General features: G+C 43.5%; 1 protein-coding gene across 1 annotated transcript in view; it reads right to left on the bottom strand.

Moving 5' to 3' along the window:
• Positions 1–25257, bottom strand: part of LOC143935249 (HHIP-like protein 1) — a 77859-nt gene that overhangs the window by 14255 nt on the left and 38347 nt on the right. Inside the window, exons 3-8 of the mRNA XM_077459004.1 lie at positions 23284–23427; positions 20443–20771; positions 11290–11416; positions 8721–8863; positions 6544–6625; positions 4290–4372 (exon numbers count right to left, since the gene is read on the bottom strand). Coding sequence (XP_077315130.1) covers positions 4290–4372; positions 6544–6625; positions 8721–8863; positions 11290–11416; positions 20443–20771; positions 23284–23427 — 908 coding nt within the window. The remainder of the gene's footprint in view (positions 1–4289; positions 4373–6543; positions 6626–8720; positions 8864–11289; positions 11417–20442; positions 20772–23283; positions 23428–25257) is intronic.

Raw genomic sequence — 25257 nt, forward strand, 5'->3', positions numbered from 1 at the left:
CTGCCCCAGTGTGGCTCCTGTCCCCCAAACAAACCAGCACGACATGGCATCTTTTTGCCTGCGTACTTGCGCAGCCCCTTGAACGCCTACGGAGCACCGCTGGTTCTGAGGACAGAGCACTGGAAGAGGCCACGGTGGAAGAAGAAGAGGAGGGGGTGGAGGAGAGAGGTGTGTCACAACCAGTAGTAGCATCTTGGAGGTGTGGGGGCGGAACAACCTCCAACACTACTGCACCTTGTCCTGCATCCTTCCCAGCTGCCAGAAAAGTGACCCAATGGGCCATGAAAGATAGGTAACGTCCCTGTCTATGCCTGCTGGGCCATGAGTCAGCGGTAATATGCACCTTACTGCTGACCGCCCTGTCCAGTGAGGCATGGACATTGCCTTCCACATGCCGGTAGAGAGCCAGAATCGCCTTCCGTGACAAAAAGTGGCATTTGGGGACCTGCCACTGAGGAACCGCACATTGCAAAACTCATGGAAGGGGGCCGAATCTACCAACTGAAAAGGCAGCAGTTGAAGTGCTAGCAATTTAGCCAAGCTAGCAGTCAACCGCTGAGCATGTGGATGGCTGGGAGTGAACTTCTTTTGACGGTCAAGCAGCTGGGGCAGGGAAATTTGCCTGCTACAATCGGACGTGGGTGTACTACTAGCAGAGTGCCCACAAGTACTTGGTTGTAACACACCTAATTCTACACCTTCATTCCTCTCAGTGCAGGTTTCAGAGAGGACTAAAGGTCTAGTGGGGTTGGAGATCCCAGCTGATGAGGAGCAAGGAGAGGTCCGCTTTGTTCTTTGGTGTGGGTCTTTAAGGTACGCTTGCCAATGAGCTGCATGGCAGGTCAACATATGTCTGGTCAAGCATGTGGTGCCCAAGCGGCTGATGTTTTGGCCACGCGAGATACGCTTGAGACATATGTTGCAAATAGCAGCGGTGCAATCTGATGCACTCGTCTCAAAAAAGGCCCACACCAAAGAACTTTTGGAATAACGCACAGAGGCAGGGCCCTGCACAGGCGGAGCTCTGCGGTGTGATTCAATCGGTGTGCTGCCCCTAAGCTGGCCCCCGGAGGGCATCCTGCCTCATGAGAGATGTGCCTCCTCCTGCTCCTTCTTCTCTCTTCTATCAGGCACCCACGTGGAGTCAGTGACCTCATCATCCCCTCCCTCTTCATCACTGGAGCAAACCTGGCAGTATGCTGCAGCTGGTGGAACATGACTGCCAGATTGCTGTCCTTCTTGAGCATCCCCTCTCTCTGCGCTCACGCTACTGCCTTCCTCTAGCTGGGTATCATCATCAGAGCCTTCAAAACACTGGGCATCCTCCTGGAGCATGTACCAAACACTGTGCTCAAACAGTTCAGGGGACTCCTCAGGAGGACATGGTGGGTCTAGGGAAGGAGTGACTGATGATGACATTGAGACGAGGGAAGAGGATGCGTTTGCAGCGGCTTTGCTAGTACCCTGAGCCTGGGAGAGAGAGGATGAGGAGAATGAAGAGGGCTTGGTCATCCACTCTACCAAGTCTTCAGCATTATGCGGCTCAACACATCCAGCTGCCGAAAATAAGGACAAGCGTGTCCCATGGCCACATGCTGATGACGATGCACCGCTTCCACGAACAGCACTGTTGTCTCTAAAAAACAGAGCCTGCTTGCCCTCTTTTATTGGCTCGTGACTGTCTGCCTCTACTTGTTGGCCTTCCAGATATAGTAATGGCCTGCAGGGAGATGGGAAAACCAGCAATTGGGTAGTGTATATTGTGCTGGAGGCACATAACACCCTCCTGCAGATGGCTGTATGAGAGAACACCAGCAATAAAGGGTAGATACAGGTGTATACTGTGCTGTGCTGGAGGCACACAACACCCATTAACTCCTGCAGATGCCTTTATTATAGAACACCAGCAATAAAGGGTAGATACAGGTGTATACTGTGCTGGAGGCACACAACACCCACTAACTCCTGCAGATGGCTGTATTAGAGAACAACAGCAATAAAGGGTAGATACAGGTGTATATTGTGCTGTGCTGGAGGCACACAGCACCCACTAACTCCTGCAGATGGCTGTATTAGAGAACACCAGCAATAAAGGGTAGATACAGGTGTATACTGTGCTAGAGGCACACAACACCCACTAACTCCTTCAGCTGGCTGTATTAGAGAACAACAACAATAAAGGGTAGATACAGGTGTATACTGCGCTGGAGGCACACAACACCCACTAACTCCTGCAGATGGCTGAGAAAAGATGTATATTGTGCTGTGCTGGAGGCACACAACACCCACTAACTCCTTCAGGTGGCTGTATTAGAGAACAACAGCAATAAAGGGTAGATACAGGTGTATACTGCTCTGGAGGCACACAACAGCCACTAACTCCTGCAGATGGCTGTATTAGAGAACAACAGCAATAAAGGGTAGATATAGGTGTATACTGCGCTAGAGGCACACAACACCCATTAACTACTGCAGATGGCTGTATTAGAGAACAACAGCAATAAAGGGTAGATATAGGTGTATACTGCGCTAGAGGCACACAACACCCATTAACTACTGCAGATGGCTGTATTAGAGAACAACAGCAATAAAGGGTAGATACAGGTGTATACTGCCCTGGAGGCACACAACACCCACTAACTCCTGCAGATGGCTGTATTAGAGAACAACAGCAATAAAGGGTAGATACAGGTGTATACTGCGCTAGAGGCACACAACACCCACTAACTCCTGCAGATGGCTGAGAAAAGAACAAACTGTCCCTGCCTATCCTTCTCTCCCTGCATGCCGGAACACACTACACAAGGCCGCCGCGCTGGCGGCCTTATATAGTGTGGGGCGTGTACTAAACCCCCTGAGCTATAATTGGCCACAGGCATCCTGCTTGTGGCCAATTATGGCTCTCCTCGCTGCCAGCGGTGTGATTGGCCAAGCATGTGGGGTCACAGTGCATGCTTGGCCAATCATGAGCCAGCAATGCACTGCGATGGTGCAGTGCATTGTGGGCCGTGAGCGCCACACGAATTTGGCGCGAACGGCCCACAGAGTTCTGGCTTTGCCGAACGGGCAAACAGCCGGTGTTCGAGTCGAACATGCATTCGACTCGAACAACAAGCTCATCCCAAATGGGAGCCTGAGCCAGTACTAGCGGATTTCTCCCACTTGGAAAGCCCAGGTGCTGCGTACATTCGCCCATAGACATAAATAGCTGTGTGTGGCTGTACTCAGGTATACAGTAAGCACTTGCATATACACAAGTATAGTGTACAGCAGTGTTAATTTTGTCGACTAAAAGAATACAGTGGAACCTTGGATTACGAGCATAATCTCTTCCAGGAGAATGCTTGAAATCCAAAGCACTCGCATATCAAAGCGAGTTTCCCCATAGAAGTCAATGAAAACGAAGATAATTAGTTCCGCATTGACTTCTATTGCATGCAATACCGCATGTGGCCAGAGGTTGGAAACACTCGAGAACAGAGTACTTCCGACTATTTCCGAACGGCTCCAAACAGTTCCGAGTGTCACCGGTGCCCCCCACACCTCACGTCAAATGCGGTACTGCACACCACATTAGCTTGAATTCTGCTCATTTTGCGAGACAACACTCGCAAACCGAGTCAGGATTAAAAAAAAAAAAATTGCTCATTTTTCAAAACGCTCGTTAACCGCGTTACTCGTTAACCAAGGTTCCACTGTACTATTTTAGTGACTAAATATGACTAAAAATAAAACCATTCAGATGACTAAAATACAGCTAAACCTAAAATTGCATTTATGTCAAAAGATCATGACTAAAACTAAACTGAATTTATATCACAACGGCTAAATCTGTGTCTGTAGTGCATGTTCAAACCTTAATACCATAAATAAAAACATGTTATTCGATTTTTTACTCCAGGAGTATATAATGTTTGAACTAAACCCATTAGATTTCAGTAGACTAAAATACGACTAAAACGAAAGCAACTCAGATGACTAAAATATGACTAAAACTAAACTATCAAAAAACTATAACTAAAATGAAATTTGATAGCAAAATTAACACTGTTGTACAGTCATATGCAAAAAAAATAAAAAATAGAATATGTTGTACTCTTTGTTTACTTCCATGTATGCTATACTTGCTTTCAGGTGCCAGTTTTCAAGAGGGCCTATAAGTTAAATAGGCAGATCCTACTTGCAGTTTCAACACCCACGTCTTCCTCCCTTTTGCAATCTTTAACAGAACAGAGATGGGCATGTGTGTGTGTTTGTAGGACAATATACATCTATAGAGCATTACTTACTTTGCCTTGGATAGAAATCCACCAGTTTTCCTTTAATAGGGACAGACCGGGCATTAAGAGGACATTTGCCTGGAGCAGCTCTCCTGGTGACACAAACATACAGCTCATAATACATTCCCAATTAATCAGTCACACATATGGCATTACTATTTAGTGTTGTAACTATTTTTGAGCTGTTGTTCCTATAGGCCTTACATCACTCTCCAGCCTGCATTTAGAGAGCTTTAACCTCACTTCTTCAACAGCAACGCTCATGTCACTCTTTCACTTGCATTGCAATACACATCTAATAACTACTCTCTCACGTCAGTTTTCATCTTGCGTTTGTTGGGGATTTTATATCATTCTACCACCTGCACCATGTATTATGTATGTACTAAAATAAGGTCTATACATTAGTGTTGCCATCTGTCCGGGACTCACCCGGACAGTTTGGGTTTGGACTCATGTGTCCGGGTTTCAAACTGCCTGAAACCCGGACACGTTATTCAGACTGGACTATGGCCTCCCAGCAGGGTTGCTGGCTGTAATTGTCTAAGCTAAAAATGTCTGTTACACTCTCCTTCACACTGCCCAAAGCCAGCACTAACAATTCCTCCACATACAGATGGGAGAGGAGAGAGAGCTTGATCCGCTCCTCTTCCTTCTGCCCCTACCCCTCTGTGTCTGCACACACTCCAATCCCTGGCGCTGTGCCGCAGAAAAGGAAAATGGGGCTGTAAATTTGAAGTCCAGCAGCCTCAGATATATCTGAATGAGAGCTGCTGACTGCCAAGGGGTGAGTGAATCTTCTCTCTCCTGCCCCTGAGTGAGTACGCTAATGTAAATCAGAGCACCCCTTATATCACAGTTCCCCTTTACACCAGAGGCCACAGTATTCCCCCTTACATCAGAGTCCTTCCCGTGCATCAGAGTATTCAGTGTTCCCCCTTAAATCAGGGTTCCCATAGCATCCCTTATGTAAGAGTCCCCAGAGTTCTCCCTTACATCAGAGTCTGCAGAGCTCCCCCTAAGGCTGTTTTCACACTGGGGCGGTATTCAGGCGTTACAGCGCTAAAAATAGCGCCTGTTTAACGCCTGAAAAAAACCGGCCCCTTTAACTCCAGTGTGAAAGCCGGAGGGCTTTCACACTGGAGCGATGCGCTGGCAGGACGGTGAAAAAAGTCCTGCTAGCCGCATCTTTGCAGCGGTGAAGGAGCGGTGTATTCACCGCTCCTAAACCGCTCCTACCCATTGAAATCAATGGGACACAGCGGCAATACCGCCGGCAAAGAGCCGCTACAGCGGTGCTTTGCGGGCGGGTTTAACCCCTTTTCGGCCGCTAGCGGGGGTTAAAACCACCCGCACACCGCCGCTAAAACGACGGTAAAGCGCTGCTAAAAATAGCGGCACTTAACCGCCGACGCCGCTCCCGCTGCAGTGTGAAAGCAGCCTTAGTGTAAGTGTAAAGGAAATCTGCAGATTCAGAAGTAAAAGGGGTACTGTGTGGACTCAGATGTAAAGGGGGACTCTTGTGATTAACTTCATATGATTAGAAATGTTATTTAATTGCAAAATATATCTATAGTTTATACTATTAAAACTCATTTCTATGAACCGCTAAAGTGTTTGGGTTTAACTTGAAGAAAAGGTGGCAACCCTACTATACATAGATACTAAAATAAGCAGGGCTAGATCTACCATTAGGCAGTATAGGCCTTACCCAAAATAGGTGACATTTCTCCACATAGTTTTCACAAAAAATTTTTCCCACTGAATTTGTAGAAACACTTCATCTCATACACCATTATTTATACATTGTCACAATCTTCTAAGGTCTGGTTCACACCTATGCAGGTTGAAATTTGCATATTCCAGGTGCATGTTGCACTTTTCAATACAATTTTTGATCAATTCAAGTCTATGGAACCAAAAACCAGGAAAAAAAAAAAAAGTCCCTGGCCCTTTCCATAAAATGCATAGATGTGAACATGACCCATAGGAAACCATGTTAAATGGACTGTAGTGTGTTTCTACAAAACTGAAAATGCACAAACAAAAATAGGTTTCTTAACAAAGCACACTGTGGATCCCTGGAAACCACTTCCTTCTCTACCAACAGCAACCAACCACTTCACTATTTGGAAGTGTGGTAAAGGGCATCCTCTGATATTTTATATGTTTTCTTTTTATTTCAAATCAGAGCTAAACTTTATACCCCCCCCCCCCCCCCATCTGGCAACACCAGTTAATAAATATGTAAGCAGTTATTTACTTGGATGGATCCACTATTTTATACATGACTCCTGCAGCCACTGCAGCGCTGGGTGTCCCCGTAGACAAGAAATAGAGTTCTCCTGAAAAGAGAGAAAAAAGCAGTATGAAACAGCGATCATTCTACTGATAATACGTGCTTTGTGTTTTAGGTGTATGCAATTAAATATGGAAGAAAATCAGCCGCACACCACCAGGAGCTTGAATGAAGAAAGGTCCTTTATTCACATATGCCAAAGATAGAGGTAAACAGGATACAGGTAGACGCGTTTCACACTCAACAAGAGTGAACAAGCACGTTGAGTGTGAAATGCGTCTACCTGTATCCTGTTTACCTCTGGAATATCTTTGGCATATGTGAATAATGGACCTTTCTTCATTCAAGCTCCTGGAGGTGTGCTGCTAATTTTCTTCCATATTCGTGTTCAATGGTGGGAAGCCGGAGCCAGCACCCACGCTGCATGGCTTAACACTCACCTGAGCAGTGTACACATTCTCCTACAATTTTAGGTGTAATTGTTGCAGGTGGTAAGATCCAATTCACATTTGAGCTGAGCCTTGGGTTTTCAGGCCTGGGTTTTTTGTTTTTTTTTTGCCCAATTGAAAGCTAGTTATGAGATAAGCAAATGCCCTAAAAGCATGTTTTTGCATTATTTTTAGGTGCTCTGATTGATGGTAATAGGTCCAAAACATGAGACCCTGCCTCAAACTTTTTCAAATGATGGGAATAAAGCTTCAAAGCAACACTATGCTCAGGTATATTGAGGATAACTGGAATCCTAGTGTAGAGTGGTGAAGCTTTAAATCACTCAGGTGTGAACAGGGCCTTTAATTTGTGTGACAAAATCCAAACCACTAACCACTTAATAGAACCAGTTGTCTTCTTTCCCTGGTCTGTCTATAGGCCTAACTTAGAGACAGCACCAACAGCAAGCTTAGACTATGGACAGCAAGCAAGTACTGCATTTCTGCATTCATTTTACCTTTGCAGTTGTTTCTGAAAATATATTTTAAGGGAAACCTCCAGGTAAAAATCATTAAGGTTTTAAGCACATGGATGTTTTTAACATACTGCAAATGGCCTGTACTGAATATGTGTAGATTTCCAGTTTTTCCAGTTTTTCTCTGGCCACATTGGTTAGTTTTTAAGAAGGCTGAAAAAGAACAATGTCAGACACAAGCTTCAGGCTTGAAATCATGTGAAATGACAATTTCTTCAAAATGATATACCCAAAAACAGAAAGAAAACTTGGTTAAATAGTTATTCACATTGCATATTTGTTATGTAATGTTGTGGTTTTTCTAGAGGTCCCCTTAAATATTATCTTTCATGCAAACCAATTACTTAGTGATATTTACATCAGTCCCCCAAAGGCAGTGGCTTCTAGTGTTTTTTTTATTTATGGGGGAGCGGCAAACAATGCACCCACAGTGCCCCCCCCCCCCCCCCACCGGTCGGTCAGGTCAATCCAACCCCCCGTCCTTATCCCTTTAAGCAGGCAGCGCTTCCCTTCAGGCGATGGGCGGCTGCTTTTTGTGAGTCTCCTCGCGGTGGCCGTGCCTCTCCTCCTTCCTCCTCCTCCTCTTAGGCGGCCAATAAGATCGCCTGTTCTTTCAGCCAATCTGGCTGTCAGATCTCAGGGCCCGCTTCCTGATTGGCCAGGAGGAGAATCAGTGTGGCAATGGCAAATATTTATTCGCTATTGTCACACAACTGGGTGGGCTCAGGGCCCAGAGCCTATAAAGCCTATTAGAGCCTCTGGCTCTAATCAAGTGCTTAAAAAAAAAAAAAAAAACCCCATTGGAATCCACGCATCTGGTGTCCTGGATGTAGATTAGGGGGCCAGATGCATGGATAGGGGGGCCACGCCTGTGCACCCCTAATGGACAGGCCATCACCGCCCAAATGACTGGTAAAAAAAAACTGTAGCAACCAGAAGCAACCTATAAAAATTAGATTAACCTACATAAAAATAGTGTTCTGGTGGAGACTGAAACTGGGACCACGTTACTACAAAGTAAGTGTTACAACTAGTTAGCCACCACACATCTAATACTAGCAGCTCTTCTTATCATGCCACACAATTCATTTTATTGCTCTCTTTTTAACCTATATACAGTCTTATACACTGTATATATTCCATTTACTTTCCCTACTATGTTGTCTCCCAATGTTACCTGCCTCATCCTCTCCAAATGATATAATATAAGGGTAGTAGCCATTGATGAGTTTGGGAAAGTTGCAGTCCCGAGCTGGTCCCATACAGAGCTCTGTGTACTGCCACTGGCCATCCTTGTCCTCTTTCAGTGACATCAGGCGTCTGGAGCAAAGCAAATCATGAATATGGTTAATATGGATGTTATATTTAGCTTAGTGTCCTATGTGTGTCACCAGAAAGGGCAATGAACTGTCTTGTGAGAGGCAAGGGCCCATGTATCACTAGACATGTGTAAAACGTAAAAATATGTTTCTTTTTGGATAGATTCGTTATGTTACTAAATTTCATTTTGTTGACACATTTTGGAATTTATTTAGTTTCGTTATATTTAATTTAATTTTGTTTATACATTTTCCAACAAATTTCAAATTTTCAGGACAAATCTAATTAGGATCCGTAGAAAAATGATCGACTGATTCAAATTCTGTGTGAAGAATAGCTGGTTGTTAAGGAGCGGGCTGGAAAGCCGGCCGCCGCGTCCTTAACAACCGATGACTCATTAACTGTCAGCAGGCTTCCCGCTGAGAGCAGAAGCGTAAAACAAAAGAATGACGGCAATAGAAAATTCAGGAAAAAAACAGCGTGGGGTCCTCCTTAAAATCTATAGCAGTCCCTTATTAGAGCAGCAGGCCATGAAAGGGGGGAGGGGGAGAGTGATCGCTCCCCCTTCCTCCTGAACCATACCAGACCCCTTCCCCAAAACCCTGGGTGGTGGTTGTGGGGGTCTGCAGGTGGGGGGGGGCTTAGCGGAATTTGAAACCCTAGTTTAACAAGGGAGCCCCCAGATCTGCCCCCCATGTGAATGAGTATGGCCTACTTATTCACCAAAAAAGTGTAAAAAGTGAATGAGGACACAACACAAGTTTTTGACAATTCCTGTATTAAAAAATAAAGAAAAAACTTCCCCGGTTGATCACAACACTGTATCCCAAAAAACAACAACCTTCGGCCTCATCGAAGGCTCCCCGCCGACTGCCTGCGCCTCCATCTGACATTTCTTAAATAGCTAAGGGGTAGAGTCACCTGATGGCATCATTGACCCAGCATGTCCCTGTTGGTGATGTCACAAGGGGGCAGGGTCACACACTGACATCAACAGGTGACTCCAACCCTTAGCTATTCAATCCCCTTATGCTCATTTACATGGGGGGGCAGGATCTGGGGGCTCCAGTAAGCCCCCATCCGCAGACCCCCCACAACCACTGCCCAGGTAGCGAAGAGGCCCTTGTCCCCATCAACATAGGGACAAGGTGCTTTGTGGCACGGGGGCTCTGGAGCTTGACCCCATGCCATTTAAAAAAAAAATTTGGGCTGGATTGAAAATTGAATGTGGGCGGGGGGGGGGGACAGCTGATGAGTCATTGGTTGTTATGTACGTGGCAACCAGCATCTTGGCCCGCTGCTTAATAACCAGCTATTCTTTACACAGAACTCAAATCGGTCGATCATTTATCGACTGATCCAAATTTCGAATCGTTCCAAAAATTTGGAAGACATTAGAACACAAATAAAATAAACAAAATTAAACAAATTTCAACTAAATTCATTACTAAATTTCATTTGGAGATTCAGATACATCCGAATCTCTGAATAACCCAAAATTTGTCTGAATTTACATTTGGATCAAAATGAATTGCACATGTCTATGTAACAGTAGGAGAGTCTTTGGGGTTGATTTACTACAGGCTAATAGACTGTACACTTTGCAAGTGCAGGTTCCCCAGAGCTTAGTAAATGAGGGGAAGCTTTGCTGACCTCGATCCCCCAAACGTGTGAATTTTCCTTGAATGTTATTGTGCATTCTTTGTAAACTGAAGCTTAACCTCATTTGCTAAGCTCTGGAGCAACTTGTGGGTAGGTGCAGTGTGGCGACGGCAATAACTCACACACAGTCCAAGTGCAATTGGGAGGACATGTATTGTAGTAAAGGGAAAAACAGTCCACAACAAACCTGGTGGGAGAAGGCCCAATTACGAACACTCACGAATGTCAACAGCGCGTAGCGGAGCAGGTATCCGCCTAACTGAAAGCATCCATCTGGAGATCAGAATCTGGCCTGGGCGTCTCATACTCAAACGGGAAGATGTCCAAGGAGATTGTGAGCCCTAAGCTTTTTCTTCTCGTCTAAAATCTTAACTGCGACCAATACTGTCCCTGACAGATGGGCAACCTGTCCCTACACTACCCAAATACGAATGAGTGCCAAACCTGGGAGCCAGGGCCTTAATAGGCTATGCCCGACCTAAGATGGCTCACATGGGACGGCAGCATAAAATCGGATAACTTCCCCAGTGACCCCGGAAACCATGACTTCCTGTCCCCCCTCTATGCCTCTGTGGTTGAGCGCCACCTGCAGTGGAGAAATTGGACTGCACCTGGCTACACACTTGCAAAGTGCACAGTCTATTTGCCTTTAGTAAATCTGCTCTACTGTGTGTTTCTTAGTGATATTTGTTTAAAAAGTGTCAAATTTAAAAAGAGATTTTAAATTAGTGTCAGCCTGTTATGGTTCTGAGTTTCAGTCTCACCCGCTCATGAAGTCTCCAAAGATGTAGCGCCCCATGAGGTTAGGCATTTGACATCCACGGTAGATGTAACCCCCAGTGACAGACTTCCCCATGGAGTGAGGATAGGCATATATTGGTAATATGTCATCTAAAATTAAAATGGAAAGATTAGAGGTGTCACACATGGCTGGAGTAACAAACAGGAACAGAGCAAAATGAATATAAAATGATTAAAATACACAGTTTAATGATGCTATGGGCAGCTTCACACTGACCCAGTTGCTACGATTTCAGAAAGTGCACCAAAGATGCAGAATGCAGGCATTTTGGTGCACTTTCTGAAACTGCACCAAAACCACAGGATCTCACAGAAGTCTATGGGAAAGCATAGCTAACCCACGCGAAAACCACAGGCTTTAGCAAAAGTGCAGCGGGGCAGTCTGAAGGTAGGGTATTCACCTGTCTCTGAAGAGACTTTGAAGGTTTTAAAGCCCGACCCGATATATATATATATATATATATATATATACGAATATTATATCAAATCATATGATTTATTTAGGGGCAGCACAGTGGTGTAGAAGTTAACACTTCCGCCTAGCAGTAAAAAGGGTCGCTGGCTCAAACCCTAACCATGACACTACCTGCCTGGAGTTTGCATGTTCTCCCTGTGCCTGCATTGGTTTCCTTCGGGTACTCCGGTTTCCTTCCACACTCCAAAGACATGCTGGTAGGTTAATTGGCTTCTGTCCAAAATTGGCCCTAGTATATGAATGGGAACCTTGGATTGTGGGTTCCTTGAGGGTGTAGGGACCAATGTGAGTGTGCAGGGATAGGGACAATTGTAGACACTCACTCAGGTTGAACTGGATGGACTGGTGTCTTTATTCAACCTTACTTTGTAATTATCGCCAATGAGCCTCTTGTCAAAGTCTGAACGCATATGCAGCACACTTGCTTTTTACATCTATTTATACATAATAACAACTTTTCATACACATGCTTGATGGGATGGGTTTTGCTACATTGTATACAGTTTAGTTCCATTTTTTATAACTTTCTTGGACTAGGAAAGTCTGTCACATAGAGACAACTCTGAGAAAGCAGTTCATGGCTCGCTCAAGCCAACAGTGTTGGACGATGTTGGCCAACACAGTCCAAATGCAAGAAGAAGGCAAAAACATACCTTAAAGTGTAAGTTCTAAGACTAATCTATCTGGCCCTGTAAAGCAAAAATCGCTGTACTTACCTGCCCTGCAGCCGCTCTGGTCCCACGCTGAGTCAGTGGCAACTGTGTAGGCGTGTGCAGGAGAGTCAGCAGACAAAAGCCCCATAGTAATTCTATGAGTGATGTTAGTTGCCAGGCATTTCGCAGCCATTGTCGCTTCTCTGCTGCACTCAGCATCTGCCATTGGAGCCTGGACCAGAGCGACTGCAGAACAGGTAAGTACAGCGATTTGTGCTTTACAGGGCTAGATAGATTCGTCTTAGAATGTGGCATAGAGTAGAATTAGAATTAGTTAGTTTGTTCCTAAACTTCCACTTTAAGCCTAGTACACACGATCAGAAAATCGTACAAAAAAATATCACTTTCGAAGCAATCATACGATTAGCTTTCGTCTGAAATTATACGAAGGGACAAACACAAATATTTTTCTTGTATGATATCAAATCATATGATTTTCGGATACAAATACAATACAATAAATGACATCACTTTCAAAAAAAAATTTTGTTGTACGAGAATTTTTGTACTTTTAGGACCTTTTAATTTTCAATATGGAGACTAGCATGTAAAAAAAAAAAAAAAAAGATGATCATTCGTTTGATAATCTCATCATGTGTACCAGACGTAATGTGCTAGGGCTTTAGTTCACACCAGGGGACTCCAAACTTTCTAAACAAAGGGCCAGTTTACTGTCCTTCAGTTGTTAAGGGGGCCGGAATGTGGTCAGTGGGAGTAAAAAAATGTCCTTGTGTCAGTGGGAGTAAACAGTGCCCCATTGTTGGTATCAGTGGGAGGAATGGTGCCCCATCATTCCTGTCATTTGTACGAATAGTGCCCCATTGTTGGTGTCAGTGGAGGAATAGTGCTCCATCATTGGTGTTAGTGGATGGAATTGTGCCCCATCATTGGTTTTAGTGGGAGGAATAATCCTCCATTGCTTGTGTCAGTGGCAAGAATTATGCCCTCATTGTTGGTGTCAAAGGGAGGAATAGTGCCCCAAGGGCCAGATAAAGGAAAGCAAAGGGCCACAGTTTGGGGACCACTGGTTCACACCAACGTGCTTAAAAAAAAGTAGGACAATTAGCATTTTTGCTCAGCATCCCAACATGCTGCAATGCATATGAATCATGTTTAAGTTGGAAAAAATAATAATAATAATAGTAAGCGTTGCAATTTGTTTTAATAAGGCATTGCATTGCATAGCAGCGTCTGTTTACAATGCACACCAGGACTCACATATAATGCCCACAATAATGCAAGCCGTGTGATTTCAGTGGGCCCTTAGCTGTACTGTATACTGCAGCCGTCAAAGTCAGCCAAGCATCCACTACCTGAACACCCTTCTGTTCCTGACACTGTCACTGGGGTTTCAGTGCTAAAATTATGTTAAAGCGGAATTCCACCCAAAAGTGGAACTTCCGCTTTAAGCACTCCTCACCCCCTGACATGCCACATTTGGCATAGGGGGGATGGGTACTTAGTTTAGAGTGAGACTTCCTGTCCCACTTCCTTCTTCCTGCTCTAGCAGAGTGCAGCGTCACTCGCGCATGCGCAGTGCGTGCCGTGGCCAAGTGCTATCATGGCCTGGTGCCCACAGCAGCTATGACAACGCCGGCAGAGAGGAGGGGGAGAGGAGCAAGGCTCCGGGCGGCCGCATCGCTGGACTGTGGAACAGGTGAGTGTCTGTTTATTAAGAGTCAGCAGCTACACTTTTTGTAGCTGTTGACGTTTAATAAACTAAAAAATGTGTGGAACTCTGCTTTAAAGCCCAACTCCAAACAAAACACTTTATTTTCTGATTGAGCAGGGAATGGTTAGAGCCTCTGTCATACTTTTTTTGGAACGGTTGGAGCCTCTGTCATACTTTTTTGGAATGGTTGGAGCCTCTGTCATACTTTTTTGGAATGGTTGGAGCCTCTGTCATACTTTTTTGGAATGGTTGGAGCCTCTGTCATACTTTTTTGGAATGGTTGGAGCCTCTGTCATACTTTTTTTGGAACGGTTGGAGCCTCTGTCATACTTTTTTGGAATGGTTGGAGCCTCTGTCATACTTTTTTGGAATGGTTGGAGCCTCTGTCATACTTTTTTGGAATGGTTGGAGCCTCTGTCATACTTTTTTGGAATGGTTGGAGCCTCTGTCATACATTTTGCTATCTGCGTCCCTGTTGAGTAGATCACCCTTCACTTCTGGACTGTACTGGAAGCAATGGGAAATCTCTCCAGCTGGTAGCCAGCCTAATGTTCGGTTCACATGACTGCAATGCAGTTTTGATGATTTTCAGTGGGATTGTCTGTTTGGTGTCACCAGAACAAGAAATTTGATCTCTTCCGCCTCTATCCAAAAAACAAAAAAAAACAAAAAGCAGGAGAAAGTGTGCATAAATGTTGTGACATCTATCCTTATCAATACTATTCACATACATGAAGTAGGGGCTGGTGCATGATATCACGGAGCACAGCAGGGGGCGCAGGCATCCAACAGTCCTGCAATGTGACTCTTCCACAATCCTATGTCTTGAAGATAGTTTGGTTGGATGGCTAAATATCAATGCTTTTATTTCTGGAAAGTTGGCAATAGATGGAATGAAATTTGGCCAGTTCAGCAGGGACCTGCAGAATTTTAATCCATCTATGCCTGCTCCCACCCAACAGAAGTCAATCAGGAATGTTGGAAAGTTGCCGCTCTATTAGTGCACTATTAGTGCAGTGATCAGTGTATTCTGATGGCAGAGGAGTCCCTGCTGTCAGAATACAACAGCACAGCAGAGATGATTCCGTCATCCACTTTGCATGTGTGGATGGGGGAATCTGTTAATTTATGACCAGCCTTACTTTTTTACAGACAGCCTTTAACCAGTGGAGAAGGGCCGCTATTTACATTAACAGGTAGCATAATATCAATAGCCTTCAGGTGTGGCAGGCAGTGTTTCTCAAAGCATTCAGCAAACTCAACACTTTACTACCCCTTTGTGCATATTCCATCATGACAGCTAACGATTCAGCAGACAACTAGACCATGTGACAGTTGCCCCCTTTTGTCTTTAGTGTGTGCTAGCATTAAAGGTGGCTATTGGAAAACACAATTTATTCCAAGTCCATGTCTTAAAGGAACCTTGCTTGCCCAAATCACTGGCGCAAATCATTTGGTGGAGGGGGGATTATGGTGTGGGTTTTTTTTTCAGGGGTTGGGCTTGGCCCCCTTAGTTCTTGTGAAGGGAACTCTTAAGGCAACAGCATACCAAGACATTTTGGACAATTTAATACTCCCAACTTTGAGGAAACAGTTTGAGTGAACAGTTTGAGGATGGCCCTTTGCACAAAGCAAGGTCCATACAGACATTCATGAGTGAGTTTGGGTTGGAGGAACTTGACTGGCCTGCACAGAATCTTGTCCTTAACCTGATAGAACACCTTTGGGATGAATTAGAGAGGAGACTGCGAGGCCAGGCCTTCTCATCCAACGTCAATGCCTGACCTCCCTAATGCTCTTTTGGAAGAATGGTCAAACATTCCCATAGACACACTCCTAAATCTTGTGGACAGTCTTCCCAGAAGAATTTAAGCTGTTATAGCTGCAAAGGGTGGGCCAACACAATATTGAACCCCACAGACTAAGACTAGGATGCCATTAAAGTTTATATGTTTCCAAATACTTTTTTGACAATATACTGTAAATGTGGATTGGCTGCCTTTAATTACTGGAACTAAAATCTGTTGTGAGTAGGCTTCATCAGAGGGGCTGATACAAAGAATTAACCTGATTTTCACTGACACAATGAAGAAGGAAATTGTTATCCATTGTGATGATTTGTTGGCAACTGTTTTTTTTTCTTCTGAATCAATACTATGAGAAAAGTTTTAGGATTAGAATATGATGAACAGGAAATATTGGCACATGCAAAGCTTATTTCAAAATCCTCATTAAATTCATTGTTCCTTCTTATCACTGTTTAATATGCTGCAGACTTTGGAACGATTACATTGTGTCTCTGTATGACAGATGATATTGTGCAATCTAAGTGTGTGCATATGCTGGAGTACTGTGTGTATATCTGGAATATGTCATCTTTTTGTTTTAAGTCACTTTAAAAAAGCAAATACAGGTAAAGTCAGTCAGGGAGATAGTTATGCTGTCTGGTAAATATTACCACTGTTCTAAAGACCGAAAGTTCACTCAGTTTATCTTGATGCGAGTTTGGTTATAACCTTTAATTCATCAATAACCACACCACATTCACAGAGAATCAGTAGGATGTAATAGAGGATTGGGCTGAGGGGAAGAAGGGCATTTCCCCCTGGGCCAGTACTCATACTGGTGGTCCTAATGTGGATTTAAACCTAAAAGGTAGGACTTTAAGACAAAGAAGACCCTATTTGTTTCTTCTGTCATAAACCCTTCCCTCCACCTTTCAGGGTTTATATACACTGAGACATGCATGCACAGCTCAATGTATATTTACAGCAATGCCCTGTGCAGTAAGATGCACGAGAGTGATGTCATCGTGACTCGGCCATCCAAGCAACTGAAGAGATAGAACTCAGAAGAAAGACTGGGAGAAGATAGCAATGCCCTTGACCAACGGGAGCACCGACAACACAATGCTGCAGGGGATTGCTTGCCAGGCAGCTCTGCCATAACGTGCTACAATTCTGTACTATACTTCTTGTACCAACTGCCTTCACAGCTCCAAAATGTCATGTGACCAAATGCAGAAAGCCAAAAGGGAAACTAGTCTTTAAGAAACACCCGCATTTCCAAAATTGCCCATGGATCAGTGAGGTACCATGGTACACATTCTTTAGCCCATGGAAGTCAGTCCCTATTATGAAAGCACCAGTAGGTTGTTTTAGATCCCCAGGCCAAAAGGTTCCCATTCTTTCCTGGTAGGAGGACTGTAATGCCCCGTACACACAATTGGACTTTCTGACAAAAAAAACGTGGATTTTTGTTGGAAGGGTGTTGGCTCCAACTTGCATACACATGGTCACACAAATGTTGGCCAACAATTACGAATGTAGTGACGTACAAGTCGTATGTGATATCTAAATTATGAATGCTAGTGTTACAAGATCGAGTGCTTCCGGCTCACCCTTGATTCTGAGCGTGTGTTGTCTTTTGTGCGACGGACTTGTTTACACACGATCGAAAAGTCCGACAACAAACATTTGTTGGCGTAAAATTTGAGAACCTGCTAGCCAACATTTGTTGGTGGAAAGTCTGACAACAAATGTCCGATGGAGCATACACGTGGTCAGACTTACCGCCAACAAGCTCACATCCAACATTTCCTGTCGGAAAATCCAATCATGTGTATTAAGCCCCATACACATGATCAGACTTTGTACAAAGGGCATTGGCCGTAAGTTTGTATTGCATACACACGATCTGACTTTTTAGGCAACAAACACGAATGTAGTGACGTTTCAACGTACTGACGACACTTCAAAAGAGGACGTTCAATTACTCCAGCACCACCTTTGGTCAACTTCTGTATTGTTGTCTGATCTTTTGCATTGCTTCTGAGCATGCGTGTTTATACTTTGTACAAAAGTCCAATGGTTTTGTGTACACACAATTGGAATTTGCTCCATCGGACTTGTGTTGTCAAAAAGTTTGTCCATTCGCACAGCCAACAAAAGTCAGATGAAAAAGTTTGTCCCATGGAGCGTATACATGGTCGGATGTTGCTCCAAAACAGCTAATTTGCATGTTTGTTGTCAAAAAGAGATAGTGTGTAAGGGCCTTAAAAGTTTATTTCCTGAAACCTGTACTATACTTCCCCTCTCTGCTTCCCAATAACATTCAAAAGCTCAATGCAGCTTTAAATATTGGAATTGGAAACAATTCTTGAAATAGAAGAGACATTGATGAGAGTCATTGAGGAGAATGTTCCATCATCAGCAGCAGGCGTGTTCCTGGATCACCAGATTACAAACAAAAAAAGTGGGATGTAATGGTTCAGTATAGCAAAGTCTGTATAAAAATTGCTCCGGGTGTCCAGTATGTTCCCTGTATGTATCACAAGGTTTAATGTTTAATTCTGACTAGAGTGTTACCTTAAAGTAAACCTGTGCTTTATCCACACAAAACAAAAGACTCACATAACTGCAGTGCACCACAGATGCACATGCTTCCCTTTCTTTTTTTCTTGCTTGCTCCATTCAGCCTTTGGCAATGAAGATAGTGAGCCCACATTCAGAACTATGGCAAATATTTGTGAGATATATTGAATTAAACTGTGTTTTATTAATATCTGTCTAGACTTTATCTTTAATAAATGTATAAGGGTATCTTTTCTTATGACTATTCTTATGACTTGTTCATATTGTAAGATCTGATGTATGAGTTTCCTGCATTGTGCCAACTAGGATGTAGGGTCTTGTGATGATGTAAGGATGCTGTTATTGCTATGTGAAGTTACCTGATGATGGAACATTCAAAATTCCTCTACCCTGACACCTTCACTAAGTGCAGTGACATACCTACGGCCAGGGTTTCCTCCCCGGCAGAAAGAATATTGGTAGTATTGCTGCTATACAATAAACAGGGCAACTGAAGATGATCTGAAAGCATTATTGGGTAGAGGTCTTCCATGCATGTCATTAGAGCCGTGGGATCTTTTTTTTTTTTGTTTATTATCTTGGCAAAGTTGTTTTATCGCTAGGGCGACTCATAAATTACAATTGTTTTTTATGGGTTTTTTTTTTGCCAAAAAGGTTCATGAAGTATAATTTGTTTTATGTATTTGTCATTCCCTTTCTTTAGATGACTAGACTCCAGCAATGTCTATGGTTAGCTATGGCTATACCAAGGCAGCCTATACTATTACTGATCTGATTTATTAGGGCTATTTATTGCCTACCCTGGGGGATTGGTTTTCTGTGGTAATCCTTTATTTATTTCTGACCTGGATCCAAGCAGGCTATGAACTTCAGTCAATGTTAAAGAAAAACTCTACCCAAACAGCAATAAAGTTAGACCATAAATAACAATTAAATACTAAAGTTCATTTCAAAAAGCATCACAGATATTACATCTCTAAACTGAAGTTTGACCTCAATAAACTTTAATGAATAAATAAAAATAACAATCACCCAAATAAAACAGGCGCAAACCCTAACTGAATGACATTTTGGCTGAGTAAACACGCAGAATTATTATTTTTTTTCAACCAGCAGGCTGAATGAAAGAAAACTCACAGATCCCAACATCCACCCAATGATGTGGATGCAGGGATATCTCTGGTGCAGCTGTGCATAGTCACCAATCAGCTTCCAGGTTTTAGCTCTCGTTCACACTAAACGCAGGTTTGAAATCGTGTGAGTTTAGCTGAAGTTTTGCACGATTTCAAACCCACATTTCAGTGCTAGTTTGGGGCGATTTGAAAGACATCTGTGCGGGTTCATGCACAGATGTCTATTGAAATTGCCCCCAAAGTCGCCAAATGTAGTGCAGGAACTACTTTTGGAAATCGGTACGGGGCCCGCAAAGTCGGCGTCGCACTGGGCCAGTGCTGTTGCCGCAAATAGGCTGTGATTTGACATATCAAATCTCACCAATGTGAACGGAGGCTTATTGTCACAGTTTAATTGAACAAGCTGCAGTTAGAAGGTGATTGGTGACCATGCACAGCTGCACCAGATTCTGTATGCACCAGTTTTAGTAAATCTCCTCCTAAGTGTTTGGAGGTTACCATTGCTGATCTTTTCTTCTGAAAATGCTAATTGCCTGGCTGCTGGGTCTTTTGTTGCATTACTTTCTGAGACACTGACCTAAACAAGCATGCAAATCAAGACTTCTGAAGAGTTTGCTCTAGGTCAGTGACTGTCAATGTAAGGAAAACCAGAAGTAGTCAAGCAACTAGCATTTGTAAAGGAGGTCGGCAATGCGCTCAGGATTTCATCATTCAGGTTTTCATTAACAGTTATGCTGTTTGGTGACTCACTCAGAGATGCGTTGTTGCATAGCTTCTTGTCATAACAGGAGAATCCCTCCTTGGCTCTCCAACCATAATTGCCACCCTTCTGGATGAGATCCACCTCCTCAAACTTGTTCTGTCCAACATCACCACAGATAATCCGCCCCCGTCCTTTCCCAGTGACTGGGTCACCTCTGTCCACTGAGCAGCGCCACATGTTTCTGGCCCCGTAGGCATATACCTCTGGACGTGCTGTGGGTTCTCGCAGGAAGGGATTGTCAGGTGGTATACGGTAGGGAGGTCCCTTGTCATTGCCAGTGACATTGATCCTTAGGACTTTGCCTAAAAGAGAGGATCTGTTGGGGAAAAAAAAATTTAATATCAGTTTTTCTCAGAGGACCAATTTATTAAACTGGTGGAATGAGCTTTTTGTGTTGAGATGAACATAAGCTATATATATTATCACTTGATGTGTACTGGTCCCCTACATATATAATATATATGTATATACATACACATAGATATAGCAACAGGTAAAGTAGGCACTCAAAGGATTTCCACAGATTAACAAGGAAGATAATATAATAACTTTACTGCACCAACGTTTTTGCGAGTCACAGCCCTCCTTTCCCTTTTTGCCTACTATACCTGCTGCTACATTCTTTGTTTTGTGTGGAGCAAAAGTGCTCTATGAATGGAGGAGGTGGACATTTATTTTTCTGCCATCCTCCATTCATAGATTGCTTTTCATTCATGGAAGCTACTGGATAATATGGCTTCTATCAATGGAGGAGGGGGTGGAAAGGGCGGGCATAGTTAGCACTCTTGATGAGTGCCTGTGATAGGTCCCTCAGCTGTATTAATCCTGAAGCACCGTGATATTATGTTTGTGGAGTATGGGGGAGGCCAAGGACAGAGGATTTCAATGATGACAACTGACACCAGCACAAGGAACTTTGGATTAATGCACCATGTACTGATTTTTTTAAAAGTTTTACTTAAACATAAAATGTTCTCCTCATCCCGGTTTCACACTGCCCGTGACTTCCACGTGACTTTGATGTCGGAGCCCAGCGCGACTTCGGCATGACTTACATGCAACTTCTTTAACAGAAGTCAATGCATGTCGGACCAGAAGTAGTGCAGGAACCTTTTTCTAAGTCGGAGCGACTCAAGTTGCACTGATTAGAACAGTTCCATTGCACTGAATGGGGGTCCCGACTTCTTATGTGACAAGTGCTCCAAAGTCGGAGCGAATGTCGCATCAGTGTGAACCCGGGCCTGAGAGATGCACTGATGATTGGTACATCAGTTATCATTTATCTTTAGGGCAGAATGTCTGATGAAGGGAATGAAGTATCCTTGAAAATGTAAGATGGAAATGTATTTAGTCAGCCCATTAAAACTATGAGCTACATATTCACTTCCTGCTTTTATCTATTGCTACAGTATAATACATGCACTACTATTTACTGGATTTATCTTGATATTAGTGTCCTTTAATATACTACACAGCTGCACTAAACTGGGAGGGGGAAAGCCAGCATCAACTGCCAATTAGAAGTGCCCATATACTGATATTAAGCATGCTGAGAAAGTAGAGGGATAATTCATTGCTGTGCTGCCACTCCTTTATTGTTCAATCAGCTTTCTGAGGATTTGTTCTTAACCGCTTGCCGACCAGCCGCCGCAGTTTTACTGCGGCAGAATGGCACGGCTGGGAGAAACTACGTTACCTTACGTCGCTTCGCCTTTTGGACACTAGGGGCGTGGGCACTCCCACGGCATGTGCCCGGAGCTGATGTGAGTGCCTGGCGGCTGCGATGACCGGCGGGCTCCCGCGAACGCTTGTGACAAAGCACAAAACACACAGATACTGGTTCTTTCAGGGGGGAGGAAACAGATCGTGTGGTATAAACACCAATCTCTATCTCCTCCCAGACAGTCCCACCCCCCCCCCCCCCCAGTTAGAAAAACACATAGAGAACACAGTTAACCCCTTGATCACCCCCTAATGTTAACCCCTTCCCTGCAAGTGACATTTACACAGTAATCAGTAAATTTTTATAGCATTGATCACTGTATAATTGTCAATGGTTTAAAAAAATGTGTCAAAAGTGTCAGATGTGCAGTCCTGATAAAAATCGCAGATCGCCTCCATAAATAAAATAATAATAATAAAAATGACATAAATCTAGCCCCTATTTTGTAGACACTATAACTTTGGCACAAGCCATTCAATATACGCTTATTGCGATTTTTGTTTTTACCAAACATATATAGAAGAATACATATCGGCCAAAGCTGAGGAAAAAAATAGTTTTTTGATAAAAATTGTGGGATATTTATTATAACAAAAAGTAAAGATATTGTGTTTTTTTCAAAATTGCTGCTCTTTTGTTTATAGCGCAAAAAAAAAAAACGCAGAAGAAAACAAATGCCATCAAAAGAAAGCTCTACTTGGTGGATAAAAAGGATGTCAATTGTGTTTGGGTACAGCAGCGCACGACCGCACAATTGTCAGTTAAAGCGACACAGTGCCGAATCTCAAAAAAATTGCCTGGTCATTGAGCAGCCAAATCTTCCTGGGCTAAAGCAGTTAATCAAGCTGTGCTTCTGCAGTAATGGAGGACAGAGATGTGTGCTGTCTAATAGCTGTATCTAGATCACAAAAGAAGTTGCACAGAATTATTATTTGGCAGGTAAAACCATTCCTGATGTGAATGTATTATATATACGGTATGTAAAGCGTTGCATAAACTGAACCACTAAATAAGTACCATTAATAAATAAATACATTTATATTCATATAATTCTAGAGTGTACTTACAGCTCGCCTGGAGTTTGACTTTAATGTTCTGTACTTACTTGTTTTGGGCATTGCCAAAATCTCCAAATGGGTCACCAGCTCTTCCTCCATCCCCAGTAAATATGTATAGGTATCCATCGATTCCAAATAGTATTTGTCCTCCATTGTGGTTGGATGCTGGTTCTATCACTTCTAGGATTATTCTGAAAGTATAGACAAATGATAGGATGTGGTCACTATGTAATGTATATAATATACACTAGTATGTATGCAAACTGAACTCTTTTCTGTCTCTCTACTACCTCTGAAAGCAGAAATGGAATGGTGGTGTGCATGGCTAAGGTCCATGTACACGGATTTCCAGCAAGAAAAGCTTATATTTACAAATGAAAATGTCCCTTTATTGAACGTTGGCAGGCAACAAGGTTAAGAAAATCCTGGACAGGCCATTCTACAAAAGTGCACATCATTCACCGCACATTATGGCTGCGAGGAAAGTGGAAGATCACAGCCTAGGACTGTTAGCCCCCTAGGCCATTCTGTCATGTGCCTGTGAGTTGTTGAGGCCGCAGTTGGGCTACCTGGAGGCCTACTTTGCTGAGAGTTGCTTATGCTGAGGGAGGGACTGTCATCTGAGAATTTAGGTGTCCTTTTATGAAGCAGTGAAATCTATTCACTGCTTCATTCTCCGGCATTCACATAGGAGATCTTTCTCCTCTGTGTGCCACTATATGAAGCGGAGTAGATCGTTTCACCCTTGGAGGTGTGAAGCGATCTACAAACGCTTCTAACACTGGAGAACGGCCCCTAATACTGGAATCTCGTGAGACTTTACGAGATTACAGTACTAGAAATTCACTCATACACACAGATGTCATTATATTAAGCAGTGATAAATTATCACAGCTCAATACACTGACAGGCGGTGTGATTAATGTTAGTGAAATAAAGCGTCCCCCTACATAATATATACATGTATACACACACAGACATTATATATACATGTATATACACACACATTATATATATATACATATACACATTATATGTATATATGTATATATATGTATACACATACATATGACAGGGGGACATGGTTACAGTGTTGGGGGGTCTGAACGAGGCATAAGGAAGTTAATTATCTTCCTCTTTCCTCCTCAGATCCCCCTGATTCCCTCTTCACTACCCCGGTTCTCCACCTCTGAGTTGGTGAATCGGGGCGTGTGAATTCTGACACAGATCACAAGTGAAGCGCTGAGATCACAGCTTCATAAAGTGACCGTTACTGTGTCAGTCTATGAGGATTCTCCATGTGCGGAGATAATCGGCGGGAGAACAAGTTCAAACACATCTCCCCCCGATTATCTCTGGTTTATATACTGTTTATGGGCTGTGATCAGCGGCGATCCTCTGGATCTCCACTGATCATTGCTTCATAAACGGACACCTTAGTCTGGTACCATTTTGGTGAAAGTGTGTGGAGGATATTGAAAGGAGGCAACCAATTTTCCAAGGACAGTGAGTACAGACCGGTGAGAGAGATCCTGTGGCCATAATTCTTATGCTAGAGTCAGGACTTTGCTCAGACTGTCCAGAGAGGAAGAGTAAACTCCTCAGGTTGCTAACACAAAGCTCAATCCATAATTTTCTTGTGCAAGGACTTGGCTAACAGTTCTACAAGAGAAAGTTCAGTGTCCTCAAATCATTGCTAAGTTTTACTGGAGTATCCTACCAATACCCATTACATGTCCAAGCTCTTATTAAAGCACCAGAAAAAAAAAAGCATACCCCTAGACTGGTTTAGGAGCTGGAGAGTGATTTCAGTTGTGTGTATGGCTGCGAGGAAACTACTGGGAAAAGGGATCCTGTCAATTTACTTAGCAGCTCCTGGGGGTAGCGTTACAATGGGATACAGGGCATATTATGCCGCATACACACGATCGAATTGTATGACGTACTTAGTCCATTGAAACACATTTCAACGGACAATCCGCTCGTGTGTGGGCTTCAGCTGACTTTTTCAGCGTGAAGTC

This window comes from Lithobates pipiens, unplaced genomic scaffold (genome assembly GCF_037356315.1).
Source record: "Lithobates pipiens isolate NorthernLeopardFrog02 unplaced genomic scaffold, aLitPip1_a1.2 Scaffold_1, whole genome shotgun sequence".
NCBI classification, from domain to species: Eukaryota; Metazoa; Chordata; class Amphibia; order Anura; family Ranidae; genus Lithobates; species Lithobates pipiens.